At 47.1% G+C, this 24,623-nt stretch overlaps 1 protein-coding gene across 1 annotated transcript in view; it reads right to left on the bottom strand.

The window, feature by feature from the left end:
• Positions 1-24,623, bottom strand: part of LOC148894468 (uncharacterized) — a 62,153-nt gene that overhangs the window by 16,276 nt on the left and 21,254 nt on the right. The window contains exons 13-43 of the mRNA XM_089002923.1: positions 23,984-24,571; positions 23,257-23,850; positions 22,547-23,134; positions 21,820-22,413; positions 21,110-21,697; positions 20,383-20,976; positions 19,680-20,267; positions 18,953-19,546; positions 18,243-18,830; positions 17,517-18,110; positions 16,814-17,401; positions 16,087-16,680; positions 15,375-15,962; positions 14,648-15,241; positions 13,945-14,532; positions 13,218-13,811; positions 12,515-13,102; positions 11,789-12,382; positions 11,086-11,673; positions 10,362-10,955; positions 9,659-10,246; positions 5,922-6,533; positions 4,111-4,731; positions 3,443-4,039; positions 2,754-3,365; positions 2,272-2,606; positions 1,153-1,231; positions 774-919; positions 597-689; positions 456-509; positions 272-343 (exon numbers count right to left, since the gene is read on the bottom strand). Coding sequence (XP_088859049.1) covers positions 272-343; positions 456-509; positions 597-689; positions 774-919; positions 1,153-1,231; positions 2,272-2,606; positions 2,754-3,365; positions 3,443-4,039; positions 4,111-4,731; positions 5,922-6,533; positions 9,659-10,246; positions 10,362-10,955; positions 11,086-11,673; positions 11,789-12,382; positions 12,515-13,102; positions 13,218-13,811; positions 13,945-14,532; positions 14,648-15,241; positions 15,375-15,962; positions 16,087-16,680; positions 16,814-17,401; positions 17,517-18,110; positions 18,243-18,830; positions 18,953-19,546; positions 19,680-20,267; positions 20,383-20,976; positions 21,110-21,697; positions 21,820-22,413; positions 22,547-23,134; positions 23,257-23,850; positions 23,984-24,571 — 15,629 coding nt within the window. The remainder of the gene's footprint in view (positions 1-271; positions 344-455; positions 510-596; positions 690-773; positions 920-1,152; positions 1,232-2,271; positions 2,607-2,753; positions 3,366-3,442; positions 4,040-4,110; positions 4,732-5,921; positions 6,534-9,658; positions 10,247-10,361; positions 10,956-11,085; positions 11,674-11,788; positions 12,383-12,514; positions 13,103-13,217; positions 13,812-13,944; positions 14,533-14,647; positions 15,242-15,374; positions 15,963-16,086; positions 16,681-16,813; positions 17,402-17,516; positions 18,111-18,242; positions 18,831-18,952; positions 19,547-19,679; positions 20,268-20,382; positions 20,977-21,109; positions 21,698-21,819; positions 22,414-22,546; positions 23,135-23,256; positions 23,851-23,983; positions 24,572-24,623) is intronic.

Genomic DNA, 24,623 nt, shown 5'->3' with positions numbered 1-24,623 from the left:
GACGAAACAACAAACTATCATTCATATTTGGCCTGAGAATAATCAAATTTTGAGGACTGCATTAGCACCCTAAAATTGATTCCTCAAAACAGAATTCCAGACTTTTTTTCAGACATTTTTGATGGTCTATTAGGTACTACTACCACCAGATCGCTCTGTCTGCCAAATTTATTATTTCAAAATTCACGGCTTTGGCGGTTCTTCTTTAACAACAATTCAAAGCCAATCAATCAATGAATCAATCAATCAATAATTTGATAATTCCCTTTACCTTGAAACCTCTCTGTCCAGGACAGCCCTGGAAGCCCTGAGTCCCGTTCACGCCAGGAGGACCTCGTTCTCCCTGTTATCAGATAGTGACGATAAAGAAATGAAATCAATGAATGATCCAATATATGAGTTTAGTATGTGGTGTTATGTAAACAATGACCAAAAGGGACCGAAAATAAGCGTACCGGTCCACCTTCATCACCAGGATGTCCTTGGCTTCCTGGACCACCAGAGCGACCCTAAGGGACCAAATCCCAAGCACAATTATCAGAATTTTTAAAGACTTTTTAGAGTATTTGGATCTCATTTGTTGGACCAATGATTACCTTAGGTCCTGCAACTCCTACGGACCCTCGGTCTCCCCTTGTTCCCGTACATTTGCATGGTACTCCACAGCATTCCCTCTCTGCAATATTGTCCTAAGTAACGTGAAGGAAAAACATTGTGGTCGTGAATGCTCACCATTTTTGTTACTGTTCTGCACGCTGAAATTAGCCACTTACCAATTCCTCCATGAGCTCGTAGTCTAAGTCGAGGACGTTGAGTCGTAGGGGTCTGGTGTACCTGAAGCCACGGCCGAATTCCAACAATGCAGCATCTTCAAACCTGGGCACTCGTTCGAGCCCAACCAGGATCAGACTGTGGACTCCTGGTTGTAGATTGGAAGATTTGTCTTTAGTAATTATGTCAAACCCCCATTCTTCGTGAAGGATATGTTCCTTCCCCACCCGTGGTGGGTGGAAAATAGTTTTACTGCTTTCATATGAATTAACCACATGTAAGATTGGAAAATATGCGAGACAGTGGCCCTCGGGGAGCAGGATTGAAAACTCATTCGCAAATGCTTTACAGATTTCTGCACGACAGAGTCGGATCAGTCACCTGATTGCCGGAGCTCGTCCACTCGTCTTCTCATTTCATGATAGGGTGCATCAATCCCGTCAGTCAGATGAATAACAACCTGGAATGAAAAGATTACACTAAAACGTCATTCCTTAATTGTTCGATTTGTGTTTTCTTAACTAAATCCATTGAGAAAAGCAAAACATTGTACTATTAGCAGTGTCTGAAACTCATGACAAAAAGTTACTGGCCACCAGGGCAGACAACTCTTAAAAGTTGCCTGCCCCATTTTTCACAACTTGAAACACAATAAGACGACTACGCAAAAAAACATTGTTGCAAAGTGTTCAGGATTTTTTTTATTATTAAAGATGTACCAACCACGAATGCTCCCTTGTTTAATTTATCGGAAATATCCCTTGCTGATGATTTTGCTCCTGGTGTCGTTTGTCCATACACTGTTCGGCATGTTGTACAATGCAATGTTTGCATTGCGTCGTCTGCTACAAGCCACGTGAACTCATCTTTACACTATGCTTTTAATAATAATAATACATTTAATTTCTAAGCACCTTTCAAAACTCTCAAGGACACTTTACAGTCACGGGATAATGTACGTTTACGTTTTGTAGCGTCATAAATTTTTTTAGCTTCTTTTGAATCTTCTGGGGCTGAGGTTCAGTGCATCTGCTTTGGAAAATGATACGCAAATGCACGACCTTATAACGTTTGGGAAAGTCGGGAAGCAGGCTTCTGATTGGCTCACGTGCTGACTATGCAAATTGCCAAACGAACTAAAATTCCAAAATTTCCAAACCAAACAAAGATTTTAAAATCGGTATAATTTATTCCGATTTCGAAAACTTCGTTCAAACGTTTGCTTTATTGAAAAAAGCAAACGTTTGATTTGAAAAAAATCTTTCATTGTTTTTTTTTTCTTCTGTCAAAAAAGTTGTCGGTCATCCGGGTGGAGATGTTCTGTCAGTTGTACGCCTGACGTAAAAGTTGCAGAGGTTATTTCAGACACTGCTATTAGTGCTGGAACCGAATAATTGTACCTCCCATTATGCAAAAATAAATTGAGTCTGAAAACTTGTAGTTTTGAACCAAGGTTTGGCAGTACTGACACCATATGTACGGTATCATCCTATATCTCACCTTGACGGTATCATCCTGTCTGTTTCTGAATCTATCAGTGTAAGCCGAGATGGTCTTGCCACTGAGAACGAAGGGACCGCGAGCACGAAGGGCTCTGAAGGCGTCCAAGAGCTTGTCGGCATTGTTAGAGAAGTCCACCTGGACCGGCTGCCCGGTTGAATCGATGGCGAGCATGCCGATTTGAATGGATGGAATCTGTCCCGAGGAACAGCTGACGGTCGACATTTTGGCGATCCTCTGCAGAATGGCCGCCATCTTGTTCAGGAGGTTGGTTTGCACGCTGAATATGTTTTGGGCAGAAACGTCAAAGCCGACTAACACCTCCAGGTTGCAAGCTGGAAAAGACAATTTGCCATACGTCGGTTCTCATTTTTTAGACCGTTCGTTGATTTAACAAATTTCCCATGGAATTACGCAGTTCATTCTGTCGGTTTACTGCCATATTTAATCGATCATCGAAATCATGCCGGAACGTTTCTTACCTCTGGGAGCTTCCTGTACACCAACGCAAAGTTTGCCCTTTACTTCGTCATCTAACGTCCCTAGAATTTGCTCATTGAGTTCCGAGAGCTCTTGGATGGTTCTGGCTCTGGCTACAGTGGAGGAGTCACTGGCGATTGTCTCCAACTCAGTCGCCGCGTCACCCACACCAACGGCAAAGACTCTCACACCGCTGTTCTTTAAGTTCAGTATGGCCGATTTGCTGTCATCAGAAGAGGGTCCTCCCGTGATAACCATGAGGATTTGAGCAGTGCCTTCATCTTTACGACTGCCCCTTTCTTTGGAGAATTGAACGTTTTGTATGTGTTGAATGGCCGCCCCCGTGTTGGATCTACGGCCCCCTGGATAGTCTGCGCGTTCAATGGCACTAATAATATCCGGCTTGTTTTTATGGGTATTGAGGTAGAACACATCCGACACGTCAGTGCCATAATGCGCCAGTCCAATCCTCAGGTTGTCTCTGTCGGTGTAGAAGAGATCGATTAGTTCGGCCACAAAGGCCATGACTTTATTGAAATTTTGTCTGCCCAGGTTTATGGAGCCATCCACCAAAAACACGATATCAGCCTTCTTGGGTGCAGGCAGGCCTTGTGCTAGAGACAAAGAAGGCAAAAGGATGTTATTAGTTATTCTTGCCGCTTTAACATATGCTAATACTGTCAACACTCACTGGGAATCTCATCTGGGGTGGGATCAACAAGGTCGCTCCCTTTCAGTCTTGCCACGAATCTGTCATTGATTGCTGGCAGGCCGGGGAACGTAGGAACCTGAAGGACATCTTCTGGCGACTTAGCAATTTGGGCAAGCTGCCTGGTGTCTGCTCCACTTGCTCCAATACCAATACAGTTGACCTTAGATCCCTTAAGCAATGGCCCATAAAGAGACACATCTTGCGGGGAATGTCCACCGGTGAGAACCACGAGATGCTGAGAGGCCTCTAGTGGACGGACACCGGCGGAGGGCTTTAACTCATTCTGTATGACGTATTCAATCGCATCAGCGAGGTTGGAGGAACGGCCGCCCATTTGACGAAGTTTTCTAACGGCCGTGATAACGTCTGGTTTGGCGTCGTAGGAATTGAGCGAGAACTCCGGTTTGACTCGGTCCGCGTACTGGACGAGGGCTACGCGCACTTGGTCAGGTTGCACGTCGAGTTGTCGGATGAGATTCAAGATAAAGTCACGGATGTGAGCGATTCCCGTTACACCTGTGTTGTCTGAGCCATCAATGAGGAAAATGATGTCCTTTCGCCCGACGTCTAACACATCTGCAAAGAGCAACAAAACGAGCATTTATAATGATCACTTCCAGCCAAATCAATTAAACATCCACGCTTACCTAAGACCACATCAGGAGGGCGATAGCTTTCGACGATATCAATAGCGGATATTGTTTTGACTGAATCAATGAGCTGTTGTTCCACGGCTGGAAGGTCCTGGAAACTTTCAACGGTGTACGCCAGCTCAGGCTTCAAGGAAATTTTCCTCAGCTCATCCGGGTCTGAATTCCTCGAACCGATGGCGATCGGTGCAACGTTGCTTCTCTTAAGTTGGTCTGCTGGGGTTGTAACATCATCGCTAGAGGTTCCACCGGTTACTACAATCAAAAACTGAGGCACTCCGTCTTCGATGCGACTTCCGGCGGAGCGCTGGTAGATGTTTCGAGAGACCCACTCAAGAGCTCGCCCTGTGTTCAGACGACTTCCTCCTCTGCTTCGGAGTTGAGCTACAGCCTGGCGTACCTCGTTTTTAGTGGAAAATTCATTGAGGAGGAATTCTACCTTTGCGTCGTCGCTGTACTGCACGACAGAAATTCTGACTTTATCCAGTCCAACGTCTAACCTCTCCACGACCCTTTTGATCATTTCGCGAATGGAAGGGAAGTCATTTCGTGCTGTACTTGAGCCGTCAATGAGAAACACGACGTCTCTTTTTTCTCCACCTGTGCTTGGAACAATTTCTGTAACAAATAAGAATATATGGAAATGAGGTATAATTGGCGATATATTTCGCAACATCAGCTAATTAAATAAAAGTGGTGTTCGCTTTTCTATTTACAGGTAACATCCGATTTACGACCACCCATGTTTACGACCATGACCTCCAGACCCTATTTTTAAAATTGTAATTTTATGCCTGGCATTGCAACACGCTAGCAGGCTGGCAACGCGTACGACAAATTTGTCTAGCAAGCCAGCATTTAACTCTCACACAGCAATCGACCGTGTGATGGCACCAGAGGGGGGAGTATGCGAGTCATTTAGCCTCCAAGTCTCTATTCAACATTTTGAATGTATTTCGACTTACGACCGTTTGGTGGGAACGGAACTCAGTCGTAAGTTGGATGTTACATGTATATTAATTGAAAGTGTGCTGTTCATGTGAACCATTGGATGTTCTAGTAGGCTTTCCTGACATTTATTTTACATTTTAGCCAAAAGCTGAATGTTTTGCTTGTACAGACTCCGTCCGATTTGGACCTTTTCGGGATTCACTCCACGATAACAAAGACTACTTTTGCTGACTGAGTATGGTGATGCTACTCAATTCTGTGTATTTATTTAATTAGTGACATTCTGTGTATTAGCTAACTAGCTACTCGCTAGCTAGCTAGCTATTATCAATATAGCTATCTAGTTTGATATATATTAGCTATCTACTAGCTGGCTGGCTAGCTTTCTATCTATTTAGATTTCTAATAGCTATATCCTGTAACTATGTAGGTGGCTAGCTATCTAGCTCGCTATCTGTTGGCTATCTATTAGATATCTACTAACTGGCTAGCTAGCTTTCTATCTATTTACTTCCGGGTTGAGTGAACGCTGGCGGGTGGCTGCCGTTGCTCACCCACAAAAAAACTTAGCCTGTGACTGTAAAGTGACCTTGAGAGTTTTGAAAGTCGCTTATAAATGAAATGTGTTATTACTATAATTAATGACATATAATTGATCCATACTTATCAGTGTATCAGCGTTAAAACAATAGCATTCTATTGTTTGGGGTGGTGGATTAATTTTTTTGTGAGCCTTTCATAAAGATTTCTTGGGAGTGTGGGAAAAATAATCATTTTACGTAGGTTTTGGCTATTGGTGGTGGTACAAAACAGCACGACAATCAATTTCACCTTAGTGCAGTAAAACAGAAAGCTACCTTCAATAACTGGGAATTGCGGGATGATCCTGGCGATGTCATCGTCGGATAATTCAGTCAGGCTACTGATGACGTTTCCCTGGACCGTTTCCAAGCTTGGAAGATCATCGACAATGTAGGCAAAGTTAGGTACAAAGGACACAATTTGCAGATCCTGGGGGTTCATATCCCTTGTTCCAATGGTGAACGGAATAACTCTCGATCGTTTGAGAGTAGATGCCGGACGATTGATGTCATCTGTTGGAGACCCACTGGAGACGACGACCAAAAACTGAGGTACACCTTCTTGTTTCCTGCTACCTCGTGCGGCTGTCAGCATATCGTCACTGACAAATTGTAAAGCCTGACCCAGATTACGCCCTCTTCCTCCACGATGCCTTAAACCTCTAACTGCAGTCAACACGTCGTCTTTGGTCGGATGTGTGTTGAGGTACATGTCCGCATACGGATAATCGGCAAACTGGAGCACACCGATTCGGATCAAGTTTTCACCCACGTTTAGATTCTCCACAACTTTACGGATGAACTCTTGGATGATTGGGAAATCCCTTCCAATGCCATCAGATCCATCGATGATGAAGACGATGTCTCTCTGGGGGCCTTGTGTCTCAGCTAAGGAAAGAGTAAAATAGTGCGTGAGTATTTTGTTTTTCTGAGTGAAATACAAACGGTAGTCTTAAGCTTCCCAGAAACAGTTCCATGAAACAGAAAACAGCTGTAGAGTTGATAAGCTGCTGCTTAGGAATTGATGAATGAGCATCATACTTTGCCTCTCCGAACAGAAGCACACTCAGACTGGTGCACTGGTATCAGAGTGAAATTCTGACAGCCCGAAGAGCCATAAGATACATAAATCACATTAAACATGAATTTACTTCCTGAAAATTACAGGTGAAAAAAAATGTGATAAAGATCTTGCTTACCAGGAAGCGTTAAATTAATGGACAGAGTACTGAGCACCCTGCTCATGACGGAGGGAAGCTCTGTGAATTCAGATACAGACACAACATATCTGGGATCATTGGTTATCTTCTGTAAATCTCTGCTATCCGAGGTCCGGGTACCCAGGGCATAAATGAGAACCCCCAACTGTTTGAGAGCAGAAGCTGGTGCTTCGACATTGTCAGAAGACCTTCCACCACTGAGCAAGATTAGGACCTGTGGGACTCCTTCAAGGCGTCTGCTGCCGGCAGAGGCTGTGAAGACATTATCCCTCAAGTACTGGAGAGCTGCTCCGGTGTTGAGGGGTCTTCCACCTCTGTGCCTCAATCCTCTGACAATGTCAAGGATCTCGCCCTTGGTCGAATACGTGTTGAGATAGAATTGGACTGCTGCATCCCTGCTGTACTGAACCAGGGAGACGCGATCGTTGTCGTCATCCAAACTCAGTGTCTCTACGACTCTTTGGACAAAGTCCCTCATTGCTGTGAATGAGTTTCTTGTGGCATCAGAGCCATCCAGCAAGAAAACAACATCCCTTCCCAGTTTCTCCTCTGTTGTAAACAAAAATTCGAGGAATTAAGACCCTGCCTCTGATGGCCTCAAAGCTAAACATAAACACGAGCCTGTGTACAAATTTTAACATTGGTCAAACTGTCGGATGTTTGCGATCGAGACCTTGCTTACCAGTAACTGTTGGGGTTGTGGGTGTGTCTATGATTACCCTGCTGATTACGGAGGAGAGCTGTTCTTGAACACTTGGGAGCTCAGAGAGCTCAGACACCACCAGAGCATGGCGAGGGTCATGGGATATCTTTTTCAGCTCACTGCTGTCAGAGTTTTGTGTTCCAATGCTGATTGTAAAGACACCGTGTTTTTTGAGAGCAGAGGCTGGCGTATCAACGCTGTCAGAAGACCTGCCGCTATTTAGCAGGATCAAGATCTGCGGAACACCTTGCGCATGCCTACTCCCTGAGGAGTTTGTAAAGACGTAGTCTCTCACATATTGGAGGGCAGCCCCCGTGTTGAGGGGTCTGCCTCCTTTGTGTGAGTCGCTAGTTACTGATCTGAACAGCACTACGTGAGTTAGTCTGATTATCTAGATTACGATTAGCTTGACTGGTCAGGTCGCTTCAGAGGCAATCTGCACTTGCGAACTCGAGCTGTTAACATCAGGCTCAGCGTGCTGTCTGTCCTGTGGATCTCAGCTTGCATGACGAGCCGCTTGAATACTGACTAGTCTGTCGAACTGCGTCATCTGGCGGACTCTGACTGTCGATCTGCGTCGTCTCTATGGTCTCTGCTGATGCATCCCTGATCACAACCGATCTTGACGGTTGTATTAGACAAAGCTTGCTTCTGATCCTGCAGATCTCGTAGAGCTGATGTCATGACCATGGCATCTGGTTCTAGTTGCCAATAGAGTCTCTGACTACTACACTAATCGATGAGATACCATTGATGAAACAGTCCGTAAACGAATAGTCCTGTTAGTGCTGGTACTACTGAAGACATCATAATGTCACTTGCAAACGCATAGCATGCACTGATGATTTAGCTGCGGCATCTGTACTTGTACTGGCTTCAGGTCTAGCATGAGCTGCGCTGACTGACTTGACGCTTGGGCATACGCTAGGCATCCATGAGCTGTCATGGAAGTCTCAGTTCTGACGACAGCTTGACATGCGAGCATCATGGATCTTGGCAGAGCGCTTAGCAATGACTCGACCCGTGGTTGCTGGCCCTCAACTCATGCTGATCGTCAACTCGTACTGCTATTGAAGACTGTCTGTGACATGGCTGTGCATCCATGGACTTTGATCGATGCGGATCTCGTCTGATGTCATGACGCTGATCTAATCGGAACTGACTCTGTGCCATGCTAAGCTCTCATGATCTGACAATTCATGCATCGATGATTACGATCCCTGATCTCATGTCGCTAACGATAATCTAACTGTCTGTAATCCAGCTTGCAGTACTGCTAGCCTAGATTCAGTAATTACTTGACGCTTGTCGCGTATAGTCACTGTAGTCACTTGTGGACGAGTCCTAGTCAGAGACTGTCGAACTGATTTGACATCGCTGTCAGTCAGTGTATCTGCATACTATGAGACTCGCGTGCAGTAGTATGAAATGACTGCATATACGTAGACTGGTTGCGGCCGTCTGTAGCTGGACCTTCAGCTTGAGAGCTCATGTAGACTACCTGTCTGCACTTTTCTACTCTGCAGTATAGCAACTCTGCATCTGATAGAGAATCTGCTCAGCTCGCTGCAGAGATCTTATGTAGAGCTCTGACCGTACTCGATGAGGACACTACTCCTTAGTCCAGAATTGTACACTCTCGCTCACGATAGCATGACTGGCATCGTGCTGTAGATAGACTGTCCTCACAGCTTGATGACTGTACTCTGGTATCTGAAGTCAGACTCAATTCGCTGACTTGGCAGCCTGTAGTCTAGCCAGTACTGAGACTGTCGTCTGACTTTAGCATCTGCCAATGAGCTTCGAGCTGATTATCAGCGTTCTGGGCAACGTGTGTCGTCATCCAAATTCAGAGTCTCTACGACACTTTGGACAAAGTCCCTCATTACTGTGAATGAGTTTCTTGTGGTATCAGAGCCGTCCAACAAGAAAACCACATCCCTTCCCGGTTTCCCCTCTGCGGTAAACAAAACATGAGGTGTTAAGATCCCTATCTCTGATCGCCTAAAAGCTAACTATCAAAACGAACCTTTGTACACATTTAAATAACAGTCAACCTGTTGTATGTTTGGTATCGAGATCTTGCTTACCGGTCACTGTTGATGTTGTGGGTGTGTCTCTGAGTACCCCGCTAATTACAGAGAAGAGCTGATCTTGAACAATGGGGAGCTCAGAAAGCTCAGACACCACAAGAGCATGGCGAGGGTCTTGGGATATCTTTTTCAGCTCGCTGCTGTCAGACTTTTGTGTTCCAATGCTGATTGTAAAGACACCGTGCTGTTTGAGAGCAGAGGCTGCCGCGTCAACGCTGTCAGAAGACCTGCCGCTATTTAGGAGGATCAAGATCTGCGGAACACCTTGCATGCGCCGACTCCCTGAGGAGTTTGTAAAGACATAGTCTCTCACATATTGGAGGGCAGCCCCCGTGTTGAGGGGCCTGCCTCCTTTGTGTCTAAGGCCTCTGACTGCACTGACAACATCATCCTTTGTGGTATAGGTGTTCAGATAAAAATTGGCCTCTGGATCTCTGCTGTACTGGACCAGAGAGACCTGGTCTTTGTTTGCGCCCACATTGAGTCTCTGTAGTACTTGCTCAACAAATTTGCGCATGACAGGGAAGCCATCCCTTGTGCCATCAGAACCATCCAAAAGGAACACAATATCCTTTTTAGGTTCCGCTGAGGAAAGATGAAGGACAAATGATAAACAGAACCTTTGCACGAACATGAGACTAGCTCCCCCGGTAGTAGGAATTGAATAAGGTGTCTCTGAGCGATGTACTTGTACACCTACCAAATACAGATGGTTTATCTGGGGTGATGTCAATCACAAAAGCCTCCATAGAAGACTGAAGCTGCTGTTGTACACTTGGGAGATCTGTGAATTCAGGCACCAATAGAGCATATCTGGGGTCGTGAACTATCTTTTGCAGGTCTCCGCTATCTGAGCTTCTAGTACCGATGGCAAAAATCAGCACTCCGAGCTGTTTGAGCGCAGAAGCTGGCTCTTCCACACTGTCAGAAGACCTTCCACCACTGAGCAAGATTAGGACCTGTGGGACTCCTTCAAGGCGTCTGCTGCCGGCAGAGGCTGTGAAGACGTTATCCCTCAAGTACTGCAGAGCTGCTCCAGTGTTGAGGGGTCTTCCACCTCTGTGGCTCAATCCTCTGACAATTTCACGGATCTCGCCCTTGGTCGAATACGTGTTGAGATGGAATCGCACTGCTGGGTCCCTGCTGTACTGAACCAGGGAGACACGATCTTTGTCGTCGTCCAAACTCAGTGTCTCTACGACTCTTTGGACAAAGTCCCTCATTGCTGTGAATGAATTTCTTGTGGCATCAGAGCCATCCAACAAGAAAACCACATCCCTTCCCGGTCTCTCCGCTGCAGTAAACAAAACATGAGGTATTAAGTCCCCGCCTGTGATGGCTTTGAAGCTAAACATCAACAGGAGCCTGTGTCCACATTTTAATGAGTCAACCTGTCGTATGTTTGGGATCGAGATCTTGCTTACCAGTAACTGTTGGTGTTGTGGGTGTGTCTCTGATTACCCTGCTGATTACAGAGGAGAGCTGTTCTTGAACACTGGGGAGCTCAGAGAGCTCAGACACCACAAGAGCATGGCGCGGGTCTTGGGATATCTTTTTCAGCTCGCTGCTGTCAGACTTTTGTGTTCCAATGCTGATTGTAAAGACACCGTGCTGTTTGAGAGCAGAGGCTGGCACGTCAACGCTGTCAGAAGACCTGCCGCTATTTAGCAGGATCAAGATCTGCGGAACACCTTGCGTGCGCCGACTCCCTGAGGAGTTTGTAAAGACGTAGTCTCTCACATATTGGAGAGCAGCCCCCGTGTTGAGGGGCCTGCCTCCTTTGTGTCTAAGGCCTCTGACTGCATTGACAACATCATCCTTTGTGGTATAGGTGTTCAGATAAAAATTGGCCTCTGGATCTCTGCTGTACTGGACCAGAGAAACCTGGTCTTTGTTTGCAGCCACATTGAGTCTCTGCAGTACTTGCTCAACAAATTTGCGCATGACAGGGAAGCCATCCCTTGTGCCATCAGAACCATCCAGAAGGAACACAATATCCTTTTTAGGTTCCGCTGAGGAAAGATGAAGGACAAATGACAAACAGAACCTTTGCGCGAACATGAGACTAGCTCCCCCGGTAGTAGGAATTGGATAAGGTGTCTCTGAGAGATGTACTTGTAGACCTACCAAATAATGATGGTTTATCTGGGGTGATGTCAATCAAAACAGCCTCCATAGAAGACTGAAGCTGCTGTTGCACACTTGGGAGGTCTGTGAATTCAGGCACCAATAGAAAATTTCTGGGGTTGTGAACTATCTTTTGCAGCTCTCCGCTATCTGAGCTTCTAGTACCGATGGCAAAAATCAGCACTCCGAGCTGTTTGAGTGCAGAAGCTGGCGCTTCCACACTGTCAGAAGACCTTCCACCACTGATCAAGATTAGGACCTGTGGGACTCCTTCAAGGCGTCTGCTGCCGGCAGAGGGTGTGAAGACATTATCTTTCAAGTACTGGAGAGCTGTTCCGGTGTTGAGGGGTCTTCCACCTCTGTGCCTCAATTCTCTGACAATGTCAAGGATCTCGCCCTTGGTCGAGTACGTGTTGAGATAGAATTGGACTGCTGCATCCCTGCTGTACTGAACCAAGGAGACACGATCTTTGTCATCATCCAAACTCAGTGTCTCTACGACTCTTTGGACAAAGTCCCTTATTGCTGTGAATGAGTTTCTTGTGGCATCAGAGCCGTCCAACAACAAAACCACATCCGTTCCCGGTCTCTCTGCTGCGGTAAACAAAACATGAAGTTTTAAGACCCCACCTCTGATGGCTTCAAAGCTAAATATGGACATGATCCTGTGTCCACATTTTAATGTCAGTCAACTTGTCGTATTTTTATGATCGAGATCTCGCTTACCAGTAACTGTTTGTGTTGTGGGTGTGTCTCTGAATACCCTGCTGATTACAGAGAAGAGCTGTTCTTGAACACTGGGGAGCTCAGAGAGCTCAGACACCACGAGAGCATGGCGAGGGTTTTGGGATATCTTTTTCAGCTCGCTGCTGTCAGACTTTTGTGTTCCAATGCTGATTGTAAAGACACCGTGCTGTTTGAGATCAGAGGCTGGCGCGTCAACGCTGTCAGAAGACCTGCCGCTATTTAGCAGGATCAAGATCTGCGGAACACCTTGCGTGCGCCGACTCCCTGAGGAGTTTGTAAAGACGTAGTCTCTCACATATTGGAGAGCAGCCCCTGTGTTGAGGGGCCTGCCTCCTTTGTGTCTAAGCCCTCTGACTGCATTGACAACATCATCTTTTGTGGTATAGGTGTTCAGATAAAAATTGGCCTCTGGATCTCTGCTGTACTGGACCAGAGAGACCTGGTCTTTGTTTGCGGCCACATTGAGTCTCTGCAGTACTTGCTCAACAAATTTGCGCATGACAGGGAAGCCATCCCTTGTGCCATCAGAACCATCCAGAAGGAACACAATATCCTTTTTAGGTTCCGCTGCGGAAAGATGAAGGACAAATGATAAACAGAACCTTTGCACGAACATGAGACTAGCTCCCCCAGTAGTAGGAATTGGATAAGGTGTCTCTGAGAGATGTATTTGTGCACCTACCAACTACCGATGGTTTATCTGAGGTGATGTCAATCACAACAGCCTCCATAGACGACTGAAGCTGCTGTTGTACACTTGGGAGGTCTGTGAATTCAGGCACCAATAGAGCATATCTGGGGTCGTGAACTATCTTTTGCAGCTCTCTGCTATCTGAGCTTCTAGTTCCGATGGCAAAAATCAGCACTCCGAGCTGTTTAAGTGCAGAAGCTGGCGCTTCCACACTGTCAGAAGACCTTCCACCACTGAGCAAGATTAGGACCTGTGGGACTCCTTCAAGGCGTCTGCTGCCGCCAGAGGCTGTGAAGACATTATCCCTCAAGTACTGGAGAGCTGCTCCGGTGTTGAGAGGTCTTCCACCTCTGGGTCTCAATCCTCGGACAATGTCAAGGATCTCGCCCTTGGTCGAGTATGTGTTGAGATAGAATTGGACTGCTGCATCCCTGCTGTACTGAACCAGGGAGACGCGATCTTTGTCGTCATCCAAACTCAGAGTCTCTACGACACTTTGGACAAGGTCCCTCATTGCTGTGAATGAGTTTATTGTGGCATCAGAGCCGTCCAATAAGAAAACCACATCCCTTCCCGGTCTCTCCTCTGCGGTAAACAAAACATGAGGTGTTAAGATCCCTGTCTCTGATCGCCTAAAAGCTAAATATCAAAACAAACCTTTATACACATTTAAATAACAGTCAACCTGTTGTATGTTTTGTATCGATATCTTGCTTACCGGTCACTGTTGATGTTGTGGGTGTGTCTGTGAGTACCCCACTAATTACAGAGGAGACCTGTTCTTGAACACTGGGGAGCTCAGAGAGGTCAGACACCACGAAAGCATGGCGAGGGTCTTGAGATATCTTTTTCAGCTCGCTGCTGTCAGAGCTTTGTGTTCCAATGCTGATTGTAAAGACACCATGCTGTTTGAGAGCAGAGGCTGGCACGTCAACGCTGTCAGAAGACCTGCCGGTATTTAGCAGGATCAAGATCTGCGGAACACCTTGTGTGCGCCGACTCCCCGAGGAGTTTGTAAAGACGTAGTCTCTCACATATTGGAGGGCAGCCCCCGTGTTGAGGGGCCTGCCTCCTTTGTGTCTAAGGCCTCTGACTGCATTGACAACATCATCTTTTGTGGTATAGGTGTTCAGATTAAAATTGGCCTCTGGATCTCTGCTGTACTGGACCAGAGAGACCTGGTCTTTGTTTGCGCCCACATTGAGTCTCTGCAGTACTTGCTCAACAAATTTGCGCATGACAGGGAAGCCATCCCTTGTGCCATCAGAACCATCCAGAAGGAACACAATATCCTTTTTAGGTTCCGCTGAGGAAAGATGAAGGACAAATGATAACCAGAACCTTTGTGCGAACATGAAACTAGCTCCCCCAGTAGTGGGAATTGGATAAGGTGTCTATGAGCGATGTACTTGTACACGTACCAATTACCAATGGTGTATCTGGAGTGATGTCAGTCACCACACCCTCCACAGAAGACTGAAGCTGCTGTTGTACACTTGGGAGGTCTGTGAATTCAGGCACCAATAGAGCATTTCTGGGGTCGTGAACTATCTTTTGCAGCTCTCCGCTATCTGAGCTTCTAGTACCGATGGCAAAAATCAGCACTCCGAGCTGTTTGAGTGCAGAAGCTGGCGCTTCCACACTGTCAGAAGACCTTCCACCACTGAGCAAGATTAGGACCTGTGGGACTCCTTCAAGGCGTCTGCTGCCGGCAGAGGCTGTGAAGACATTATCCCTCAAGTACTGGAGAGCTGCTCCGGTGTTGAGAGGTCTTCCACCTCTGGGCCTCAATCCTCGGACAATGTCAAGGATCTCGCCCTTGGTCGAGTACGTGTTGAGATAGAATTGGACTGCTGCATCCCTGCTGTACTGAACCAGGGAGACGCGATCTTTGTCGTCATCCAAACTCAGAGTCTCTACGACACTTTGGACAAGGTCCCTCATTGCTGTGAATGAGTTTATTGTGGCATCAGAGCTGTCCAATAAGAAAACCACATCCCTTCCCGGTCTCTCCTCTGCGGTAAACAAAACATGAGGTGTTAAGATCCCTGTCTCTGATCGCCTAAAAGCTAAATATCAAAACGAACCTTTATACACATTTAAATAACAGTCAACCTTTTGTATGTTTTGTATCAAGATCTTGCTTACTGGTCACTGTTGATGTTGTGGGTGTGTCTTTGAGTACCCCACTAATTACAGAGGAGAGCTGTTCTTGAACACTGGGGAGCTCAGAGAGGTCAGACACCACAAGAGCATGGCGAGGGTCTTGGGATATCTTTTTCAGCTCGCTGCTGTCAGAGCTTTGTGTTCCAATGCTGATTGTAAAGACACCATGCTGTTTGAGAGCAGAGGCTGGCACGTCAACGCTATCAGAAGACCTGCCGCTATTGAGCAGGATCAAGATCTGCCGAACACCTTGTGTGCGCCGACTCCCCGAGGAGTTTGTAAAGACGTAGTCTCTCACATATTGGAGGGCAGCCCCCGTGTTGAGGGGCCTGCCTCCTTTGTGTCTAAGGCCTCTGACTGCATTGACAACATCATCTTTTGTGGTATAGGTGTTCAGATAAAAATTGGCCTCTGGATCTCTGCTGTACTGGACCAAAGAGACCTGGTCTTTGTTTGCGCCCACATTGAGTCTCTGCAGTACTTGCTCAACAAATTTGCGCATGACAGGGAAGCCATCCCTTGTGCCATCAGAACCATCCAGAAGGAACACAATATCCTTTTTAGGTTCCGCTGAGGAAAGACGGAGTACAAATGATAAACAGAACCTTTGCGCGAACACGAAATTAGCTCCCCCAGTAGTAGGGATGGGATTAGGTGTCCATGCCCGGTTTTAGCGATATACTTGTACACCTACCAATTACCGATGGTTTATCTGGGGAGATGTCAATCACCACAGCCTCCATAGAAGACTGAAGCTGCTGTTGTACACTTGGGAGGTCTCTGAATTCAGGCACCAATAGAGCATATCTGGGGTCGTGAACTATCTTTTTCAGCTCTGCGCTATCTGAGCTTCTAGTACCGATAGCAAAAATCAGCACTCCGAGCTGTTTGAGTGCAGAAGCTGGCGCTTCCACACTGTCAGAAGACTTTCCACCACTGAGCAAGATTAGGACCTGTGGGACTCCTTCAAGGCGTCTGCTGCCGGCAGAGGGTGTGAAGACATTATCCCTCAAGTACTGGAGAGCTGCTCCAGTGTTGAGGGGTCTTCCACCTCTGTGCCCCAATCCTCTGACAATGTCAAGTATCTCGCCCTTGGTTGAGTATGTGTTGAGATAGAATTGGACTGCTGCATCCCTGCTGTACTGAACCAGGGAGACACGATCTTTGTCGTCATCCAAACTCAGAGTCTCTACGACACTTTGGACAAGGTCCCTCATTGCTGTGAATGAGTTTATTGTGGCATCAGAGCCGTCCAATAAGAAAACCACATCCCTTCCCGGTTTCCCCTCTGCGGTAAACAAAACATGAGGTGTTAAGATCCCTATCTCTGATCGCCTAAAAGCTAAATATCAAAATGAACCTTTATACACATTTAAATAACAGTCAACCTGTTGTATGTTTTGTATCGATATCTTGCTTACCGGTCACTGTTGATGTTGTGGTTGTGTCTGTGAGTACCCCACTAATTACAGAGAAGATCTGTTCTTGAACACTGGGGAGCTCAGAAAGCTCAGACACCACAAGAGCATGGCGAGGGTCTTGGGATATCTTTTTCAGCTCGCTGCTGTCAGACTTTTGTGTTCCAATGCTGATTGTAAAGACACCGTGCTGTTTGAGAGCAGAGGCTGGCGCGTCAACGCTGTCAGAAGACCTGCCGCTATTTAGCAGGATCAAGATCTGCGGAACACCTTGCATGCGCCGACTCCCTGAGGAGTTTGTAAAGACATAGTCTCTCACATATTGGAGGGCAGTCCCCGTATTGAGGGGCCTGCCTCCTTTGTGTCGAAGGCCTCTGACTGCATTGACAACATCATCCTTTGTGGTATAGGTGTTCAGATAAAAATTGGCCTCTGGATCTCTGCTGTACTGGACCAGAGAAACCTGGTCTTTGTTTGCGCCCACATTGAGTCTCTGCAGTACTTGCTCAACAAATTTGCGTATGACAGGGAAGCCATCCCTTGTGCCATCAGAACTATCCAGAAGGAACACAATATCCTTTTTAGGTTCCGCTGAGGAAAGATGAAGGACAAATGATAAACAGAACCTTTGCACGAACATGAGACTATCTCCCCCGGTAGTAGGAATTGGATAAGGTGTCTCTGAGAGATGTACTTGTACACCTACCAAATACCGATGGTTTATGTGGGGTGATGTCAATCACAACAGCCTCCATAGAAGACTGAAGCTTCTGTTGTACACTTGGGAGGTCTGTGAATTCAGGCACCAATAGAGCATTTCTGGGGTCGTGAACTATCTTTTGCAGCTCTCCGCTATCTGAGCTTCTAGTACCGATGGCAAAAATCAGCACTCCGAGCTGTTTGAGTGCAGAAGCTGGCGCTTCCACACTGTCAGAAGACCTTCCACCACTGAGCAAGATTAGGACCTGTGGGACTCCTTCAAGGCGTCTGCTGCCGGCAGAGGCTGTGAAGACATTATCCCTCAAGTACTGGAGAGCTGCTCCGGTGTTGAGAGGTCTTCCACCTCTGGGCCTCAATCCTCGGACAATGTCAAGGATCTCGCCCTTGGTCGAGTACGTGTTGAGATAGAATTGGACTGCTGCATCCCTGCTGTACTGAACCAGGGAGACGCGATCTTTGTCGTCATCCAAACTCAGAGTCTCTACGACACTTTGGACAAGGTCCCTCATTGCTGTGAATGAGTTTATTGTGGCATCAGAGCCGTCCAATAAGAAAACCACATCCCTTCCCGGTTTCCCCTCTGCGGTAAATAAAACATGAGGTGTTAAGATCCCTATCTCTGATCGCCAAAAGCTAAATATCAAAATGAACCTTTATACACATTTAAATAACAGTCAACCTGTTGTATGTTTTGTATCGATATCTTGCTTACCGGTCACTGTTGATGTTGTGGGTGTGTCTGTGAGTACCCCACTAATTACAGAGAAGAGCTGTTCTTGAACACCGGGGAGCTCAGAAAGCTCAGACACCACAAGAGCATGGCGAGGGTCTTGGGATATCTTTTTCAGCTCGCTGCTGTCAGACTTTTGTGTTCCAATGCTGATTGTAAAGACACCGTGCTGTTTGAGAGCAGAGGCTGGCACGTCAACGCTGTCAGAAGACCTGCCGCTATTTAGCAGGATCAAGATCTGCGGAACACCTTGCGTGCGCCGACTCCCTGAGGAGTTTGTAAAGACGTAGTCTCTCACATATTGGAGGGCAGTCCCCGTGTTGAGGGGCCTGCCTCCTTTGTGTCTAAGGCCTCTGACTGCATTGACAACATCATCCTTTGTGGTATAGGTGTTCAGATAAAAATTGGCCTCTGGATCTCTGCTGTACTGGACCAGAGAGACCTGGTCTTTGTTTGCGCCCACATTGAGTCTCTGCAGTACTTGCTCAACAAATTTGCGCATGACAGGGAAGCCATCCCTTGTGCCATCAGAACCATCCAGAAGGAACACAATATCCTTTTTAGGTTCCGCTGAGGAAAGACGAAGTACAAATGATAAACAGAACCTTTGCGCGAACACGAAATTAGCTCCCCCAGTAGTGGGGATGGGATTAGGTGTCCGTGCCCGGTTAGCGATATACTTGTACACCTACCAATTACCGATGGTTTATCTGGGGAGATGTCAATCACAACAGCCTCCATAGAAGACTGAAGCTGCTCTTGTACACTTGGGAGGTCTGTGAATTCAGGCACCAATAGAGCATTTCTGGGGTCGTGAACTATCTTTTGCAGCTCTCCGCTATCTGAGCTTCTAGTACCAATGGCAAAAATCAGCACTCCGAGCTGTTTGAGTGCAGAAGCTGGCGCTTCCACACTGTCAGAAGACCTTCCACCACTGAGCAAGATTAGGACCTGTGGGACTCCTTCAAGGCGTCTGCTGCCGGCAGAGGCTGTGAAGACATTATCCCTCAAGTACTGGAGAGCTGCTCCGGTGTTGAGAGGTCTTCCACCTCTGGGCCTCAATCCTCGGACAATGTCAAGGATCTCGCCCTTGGTCGAGTACGTGTTGAGATAGAATTGGACTGCTGCATCCCTGCTGTACTGAACCAGGGAGACGCGATCTTTGTCGTCATCCAAACTCAGAGTCTCTACGACACTTTGGACAAGGTCCCTCATTGCTGTGAATGAGTTTATTGTGGCATCAGAGCCGTCCAATAAGAAAACCACATCCCTTCCCGATCTCTCCTCTGCGGTAAACAAAACATGAGGTGTTAAGATCCCTGTCTCTGATCGCCTAAAAGCTAAATATCAAAACGAACCTTTATACACATTTAAATAACAGTCAACCTGTTGTATGTTTTGTATCGATATCTTGCTTACCGGTCACTGTTGATGTTGTGGTTGTGTCAGTGAGTACCCCACTAATTACAGAGAAGATCTGTTCTTGAACACTGGGGAGCTCAGAAAGCTCAGACACCACAAGAGCATGGCGAGGGTCTTGGGATATCTTTTTCAGCTCGCTGCTGTCAGACTTTTGTGTTCCAATGCTGATTGTAAAGACACCGTGCTGTTTGAGAGCAGAGGCTGGCGCGTCAACGCTGTCAGAAGACCTGCCGCTATTTAGCAGGATCAAGATCTGCGGAACACCTTGCATGCGCCGACTCCCTGAGGAGTTTGTAAAGACATAGTCTCTCACATATTGGAGGGCAGTCCCCGTATTGAGGGGCCTGCCTCCTTTGTGTCGAAGGCCTCTGACTGCATTGACAACATCATCCTTTGTGGTATAGGTGTTCAGATAAAAATTGGCCTCTGGATCTCTGCTGTACTGGACCAGAGAAACCTGGTCTTTGTTTGCGCCCACATTGAGTCTCTGCAGTACTTGCTCAACAAATTTGCGTATGACAGGGAAGCCATCCCTTGTGCCATCAGAACTATCCAGAAGGAACACAATATCCTTTTTAGGTTCCGCTGAGGAAAGATGAAGGACAAATGATAAACAGAACCTTTGCACGAACATGAGACTATCTCCCCCGGTAGTAGGAATTGGATAAGGTGTCTCTGAGAGATGTACTTGTACACCTACCAAATACCGATGGTTTATGTGGGGTGATGTCAATCACAACAGCCTCCATAGAAGACTGAAGCTGCTGTTGTACACTTGGGAGGTCTGTGAATTCAGGCACCAATAGAGCATTTCTGGGGTCGTGAACTATCTTTTGCAGCTCTCCGCTATCTGAGCTTCTAGTACCGATGGCAAAAATCAGCACTCCGAGCTGTTTGAGTGCAGAAGCTGGCGCTTCCACACTGTCAGAAGACCTTCCACCACTGAGCAAGATTAGGACCTGTGGGACTCCTTCAAGGCGTCTGCTGCCGGCAGAGGCTGTGAAGACATTATCCCTCAAGTACTGGAGAGCTGCTCCGGTGTTGAGAGGTCTTCCACCTCTGGGCCTCAATCCTCGGACAATGTCAAGGATCTCGCCCTTGGTCGAGTACGTGTTGAGATAGAATTGGACTGCTGCATCCCTGCTGTACTGAACCAGGGAGACGCGATCTTTGTCGTCATCCAAACTCAGAGTCTCTACGACACTTTGGACAAGGTCCCTCATTGCTGTGAATGAGTTTATTGTGGCATCAGAGCTGTCCAATAAGAAAACCACATCCCTTCCCGGTCTCTCCTCTGCGGTAAACAAAACATGAGGTGTTAAGATCCCTGTCTCTGATCGCCTAAAAGCTAAATATCAAAACGAACCTTTATACACATTTAAATAACAGTCAACCTTTTGTATGTTTTGTATCAAGATCTTGCTTACTGGTCACTGTTGATGTTGTGGGTGTGTCTTTGAGTACCCCACTAATTACAGAGGAGAGCTGTTCTTGAACACTGGGGAGCTCAGAGAGGTCAGACACCACAAGAGCATGGCGAGGGTCTTGGGATATCTTTTTCAGCTCGCTGCTGTCAGAGCTTTGTGTTCCAATGCTGATTGTAAAGACACCATGCTGTTTGAGAGCAGAGGCTGGCACGTCAACGCTGTCAGAAGACCTGCCGGTATTTAGCAGGATCAAGATCTGCGGAACACCTTGTGTGCGCCGACTCCCCGAGGAGTTTGTAAAGACGTAGTCTCTCACATATTGGAGGGCAGCCCCCGTGTTGAGGGGCCTGCCTCCTTTGTGTCTAAGGCCTCTGACTGCATTGACAACATCACCTTTTGTGGTATAGGTGTTCAGATAAAAATTGGCCTCTGGATCTCTGCTGTACTGGACCAAAGAGACCTGGTCTTTGTTTGCGCCCACATTGAGTCTCTGCAGTACTTGCTCAACAAATTTGCGCATGACAGGGAAGCCATCCCTTGTGCCATCAGAACCATCCAGAAGGAACACAATATCCTTTTTAGGTTCCGCTGAGGAAAGACGGAGTACAAATGATAAACAGAACCTTTGCGCGAACACGAAATTAGCTCCCCCAGTAGTGGGGATGGGATTAGGTGTCCATGCCCGGTTAGCGATATACTTGTACACCTACCAATTACCGATGGTTTATCTGGGGAGATGTCAATCACCACAGCCTCCATAGAAGACTGAAGCTGCTGTTGTACACTTGGGAGGTCTCTGAATTCAGGCACCAATAGAGCATATCTGGGGTCGTGAACTATCTTTTTCAGCTCTGCGCTATCTGAGCTTCTAGTACCGATAGCAAAAATCAGCACTCTGAGCTGTTTGAGTGCAGAAGCTGGCGCTTCCACACTGTCAGAAGACTTTCCACCACTGAGCAAGATTAGGACCTGTGGGACTCCTTCAAGGCGTCTGCTGCCGGCAGAGGGTGTGAAGACATTATCCCTCAAGTACTGGAGAGCTGCTCCGGTGTTGAGAGGTCTTCCACCTCTGGGCCTCAATCCTCGGACAATGTCAAGGATCTCGCCCTTGGTCGAGTACGTGTTAAGATAGAATTGGACTGCTGCATCCCTGCTGTACTGAACCAGGGAGACGCGATCTTTGTCGTCATCCAAACTCAGAGTCTCTACGACACTTTGGACAAGGTCTCTCATTGCTGTGAATGAGTTTATTGTGGCATCAGAGCCGTCCAATAAGAAAACCACATCCCTTCCCGGTTTCCCCTCTGCGGAAAACAAAACATGAGGTGTTAAGATCCCTATCTCTGATCGCCTAAAAGCTAAATATCAAAATGAACCTTTATACACATTTAAATAACAGTCAACCTGTTGTATGTTTTGTATCGATATCTTGCTTACCGGTCACTGTTGATGTTGTGGGTGTGTCTGTGAGTACCCCACTAATTACAGAGAAGAGCTGTTCTTGAACACCGGGGAGCTCAGAAAGCTCAGACACCACAAGAGCATGGCGAGGGTCTTGGGATATCTTTTTCAGCTCGCTGCTGTCAGACTTTTGTGTTCCAATGCTGATTGTAAAGACACCGTGCTGTTTGAGAGCAGAGGCTGGCACGTCAACGCTGTCAGAAGACCTGCCGCTATTTAGCAGGATCAAGATCTGCGGAACACCTTGCGTGCGCCGACTCCCTGAGGAGTTTGTAAAGACGTAGTCTCTCACATATTGGAGGGCAGTCCCCGTGTTGAGGGGCCTGCCTCCTTTGTGTCTAAGGCCTCTGACTGCATTGACAACATCATCCTTTGTGGTATAGGTGTTCAGATAAAAATTGGCCTCTGGATCTCTGCTGTACTGGACCAGAGAGACCTGGTCTTTGTTTGCGCCCACATTGAGTCTCTGCAGTACTTGCTCAACAAATTTGCGCATGACAGGGAAGCCATCCCTTGTGCCATCAGAACCATCCAGAAGGAACACAATATCCTTTTTAGGTTCCGCTGAGGAAAGACGAAGTACAAATGATAAACAGAACCTTTGCGCGAACACGAAATTAGCTCCCCCAGTAGTGGGGATGGGATTAGGTGTCCGTGCCCGGTTAGCGATATACTTGTACACCTACCAATTACCGATGGTTTATCTGGGGAGATGTCAATCACAACAGCCTCCATAGAAGACTGAAGCTGCTCTTGTACACTTGGGAGGTCTGTGAATTCAGGCACCAATAGAGCATTTCTGGGGTCGTGAACTATCTTTTGCAGCTCTCCGCTATCTGAGCTTCTAGTACCAATGGCAAAAATCAGCACTCCGAGCTGTTTGAGTGCAGAAGCTGGCGCTTCCACACTGTCAGAAGACCTTCCACCACTGAGCAAGATTAGGACCTGTGGGACTCCTTCAAGGCGTCTGCTGCCGGCAGAGGCTGTGAAGACATTATCCCTCAAGTACTGGAGAGCTGCTCCGGTGTTGAGAGGTCTTCCACCTCTGTGCCTCAATCCTCTGACAATGTCAAGGATCTCGCCCTTGGTCGAGTACGTGTTGAGATAGAATTGGACTGCTGCATCCCTGCTGTACTGAACCAGGGAGACGCGATCTTTGTCGTCATCCAAACTCAGAGTCTCTACGACACTTTGGACAAGGTCCCTCATTGCTGTGAATGAGTTTATTGTGGCATCAGAGCCGTCCAATAAGAAAACCACATCCCTTCCCGATCTCTCCTCTGCGGTAAACAAAACATGAGGTGTTAAGATCCCTGTCTCTGATCGCCTAAAAGCTAAATATCAAAACGAACCTTTATACACATTTAAATAACAGTCAACCTGTTGTATGTTTTGTATCGATATCTTGCTTACCGGTCACTGTTGATGTTGTGGGTGTGTCTGTGAGTACCCCACTAATTACAGAGGAGAGCTGTTCTTGAACACTGGGGAGCTCAGAGAGGTCAGACACCACGAAAGCATGGCGAGGGTCTTGAGATATCTTTTTCAGCTCGCTCCTGTCAGAGCTTTGTGTTCCAATGCTGATTGTAAAGACACCATGCTGTTTGAGAGCAGAGGCTGGCACGTCAACGCTGTCAGAAGACCTGCCGGTATTTAGCAGGATCAAGATCTGCGGAACACCTTGCGTGCGCCGACTCCCCGAGGAGTTTGTAAAGACGAAGTCTCTCACATATTGGAGGGCAGCCCCCGTGTTGAGGGGCCTGCCTCCTTTGTGTCTAAGGCCTCTGACTGCATTGACAACATCATCTTTTGTGGTATAGGTGTTCAGATTAAAATTGGCCTCTGGATCTCTGCTGTACTGGACCAGAGAGACCTGGTCTTTGTTTGCGCCCACATTGAGTCTCTGCAGTACTTGCTCAACAAATTTGCGCATGATAGGGAAGCCATCCCTTGTGCCATCAGAACCATCCAGAAGGAACACAATATCCTTTTTAGGTTCCGCTGAGGAAAGACGGAGTACAAATGATAAACAGAACCTTTGCGCGAACACGAA

This window comes from Hippocampus bargibanti, linkage group LG08 (genome assembly GCF_051943395.1).
Source record: "Hippocampus bargibanti isolate YZ-2025 linkage group LG08, ASM5194339v1, whole genome shotgun sequence".
Taxonomy (NCBI): Eukaryota; Metazoa; Chordata; class Actinopteri; order Syngnathiformes; family Syngnathidae; genus Hippocampus; species Hippocampus bargibanti.
The sequence above is the reverse complement of the archived record's forward strand: the minus strand, read 5'-3'. Positions and strand labels throughout refer to the sequence as shown.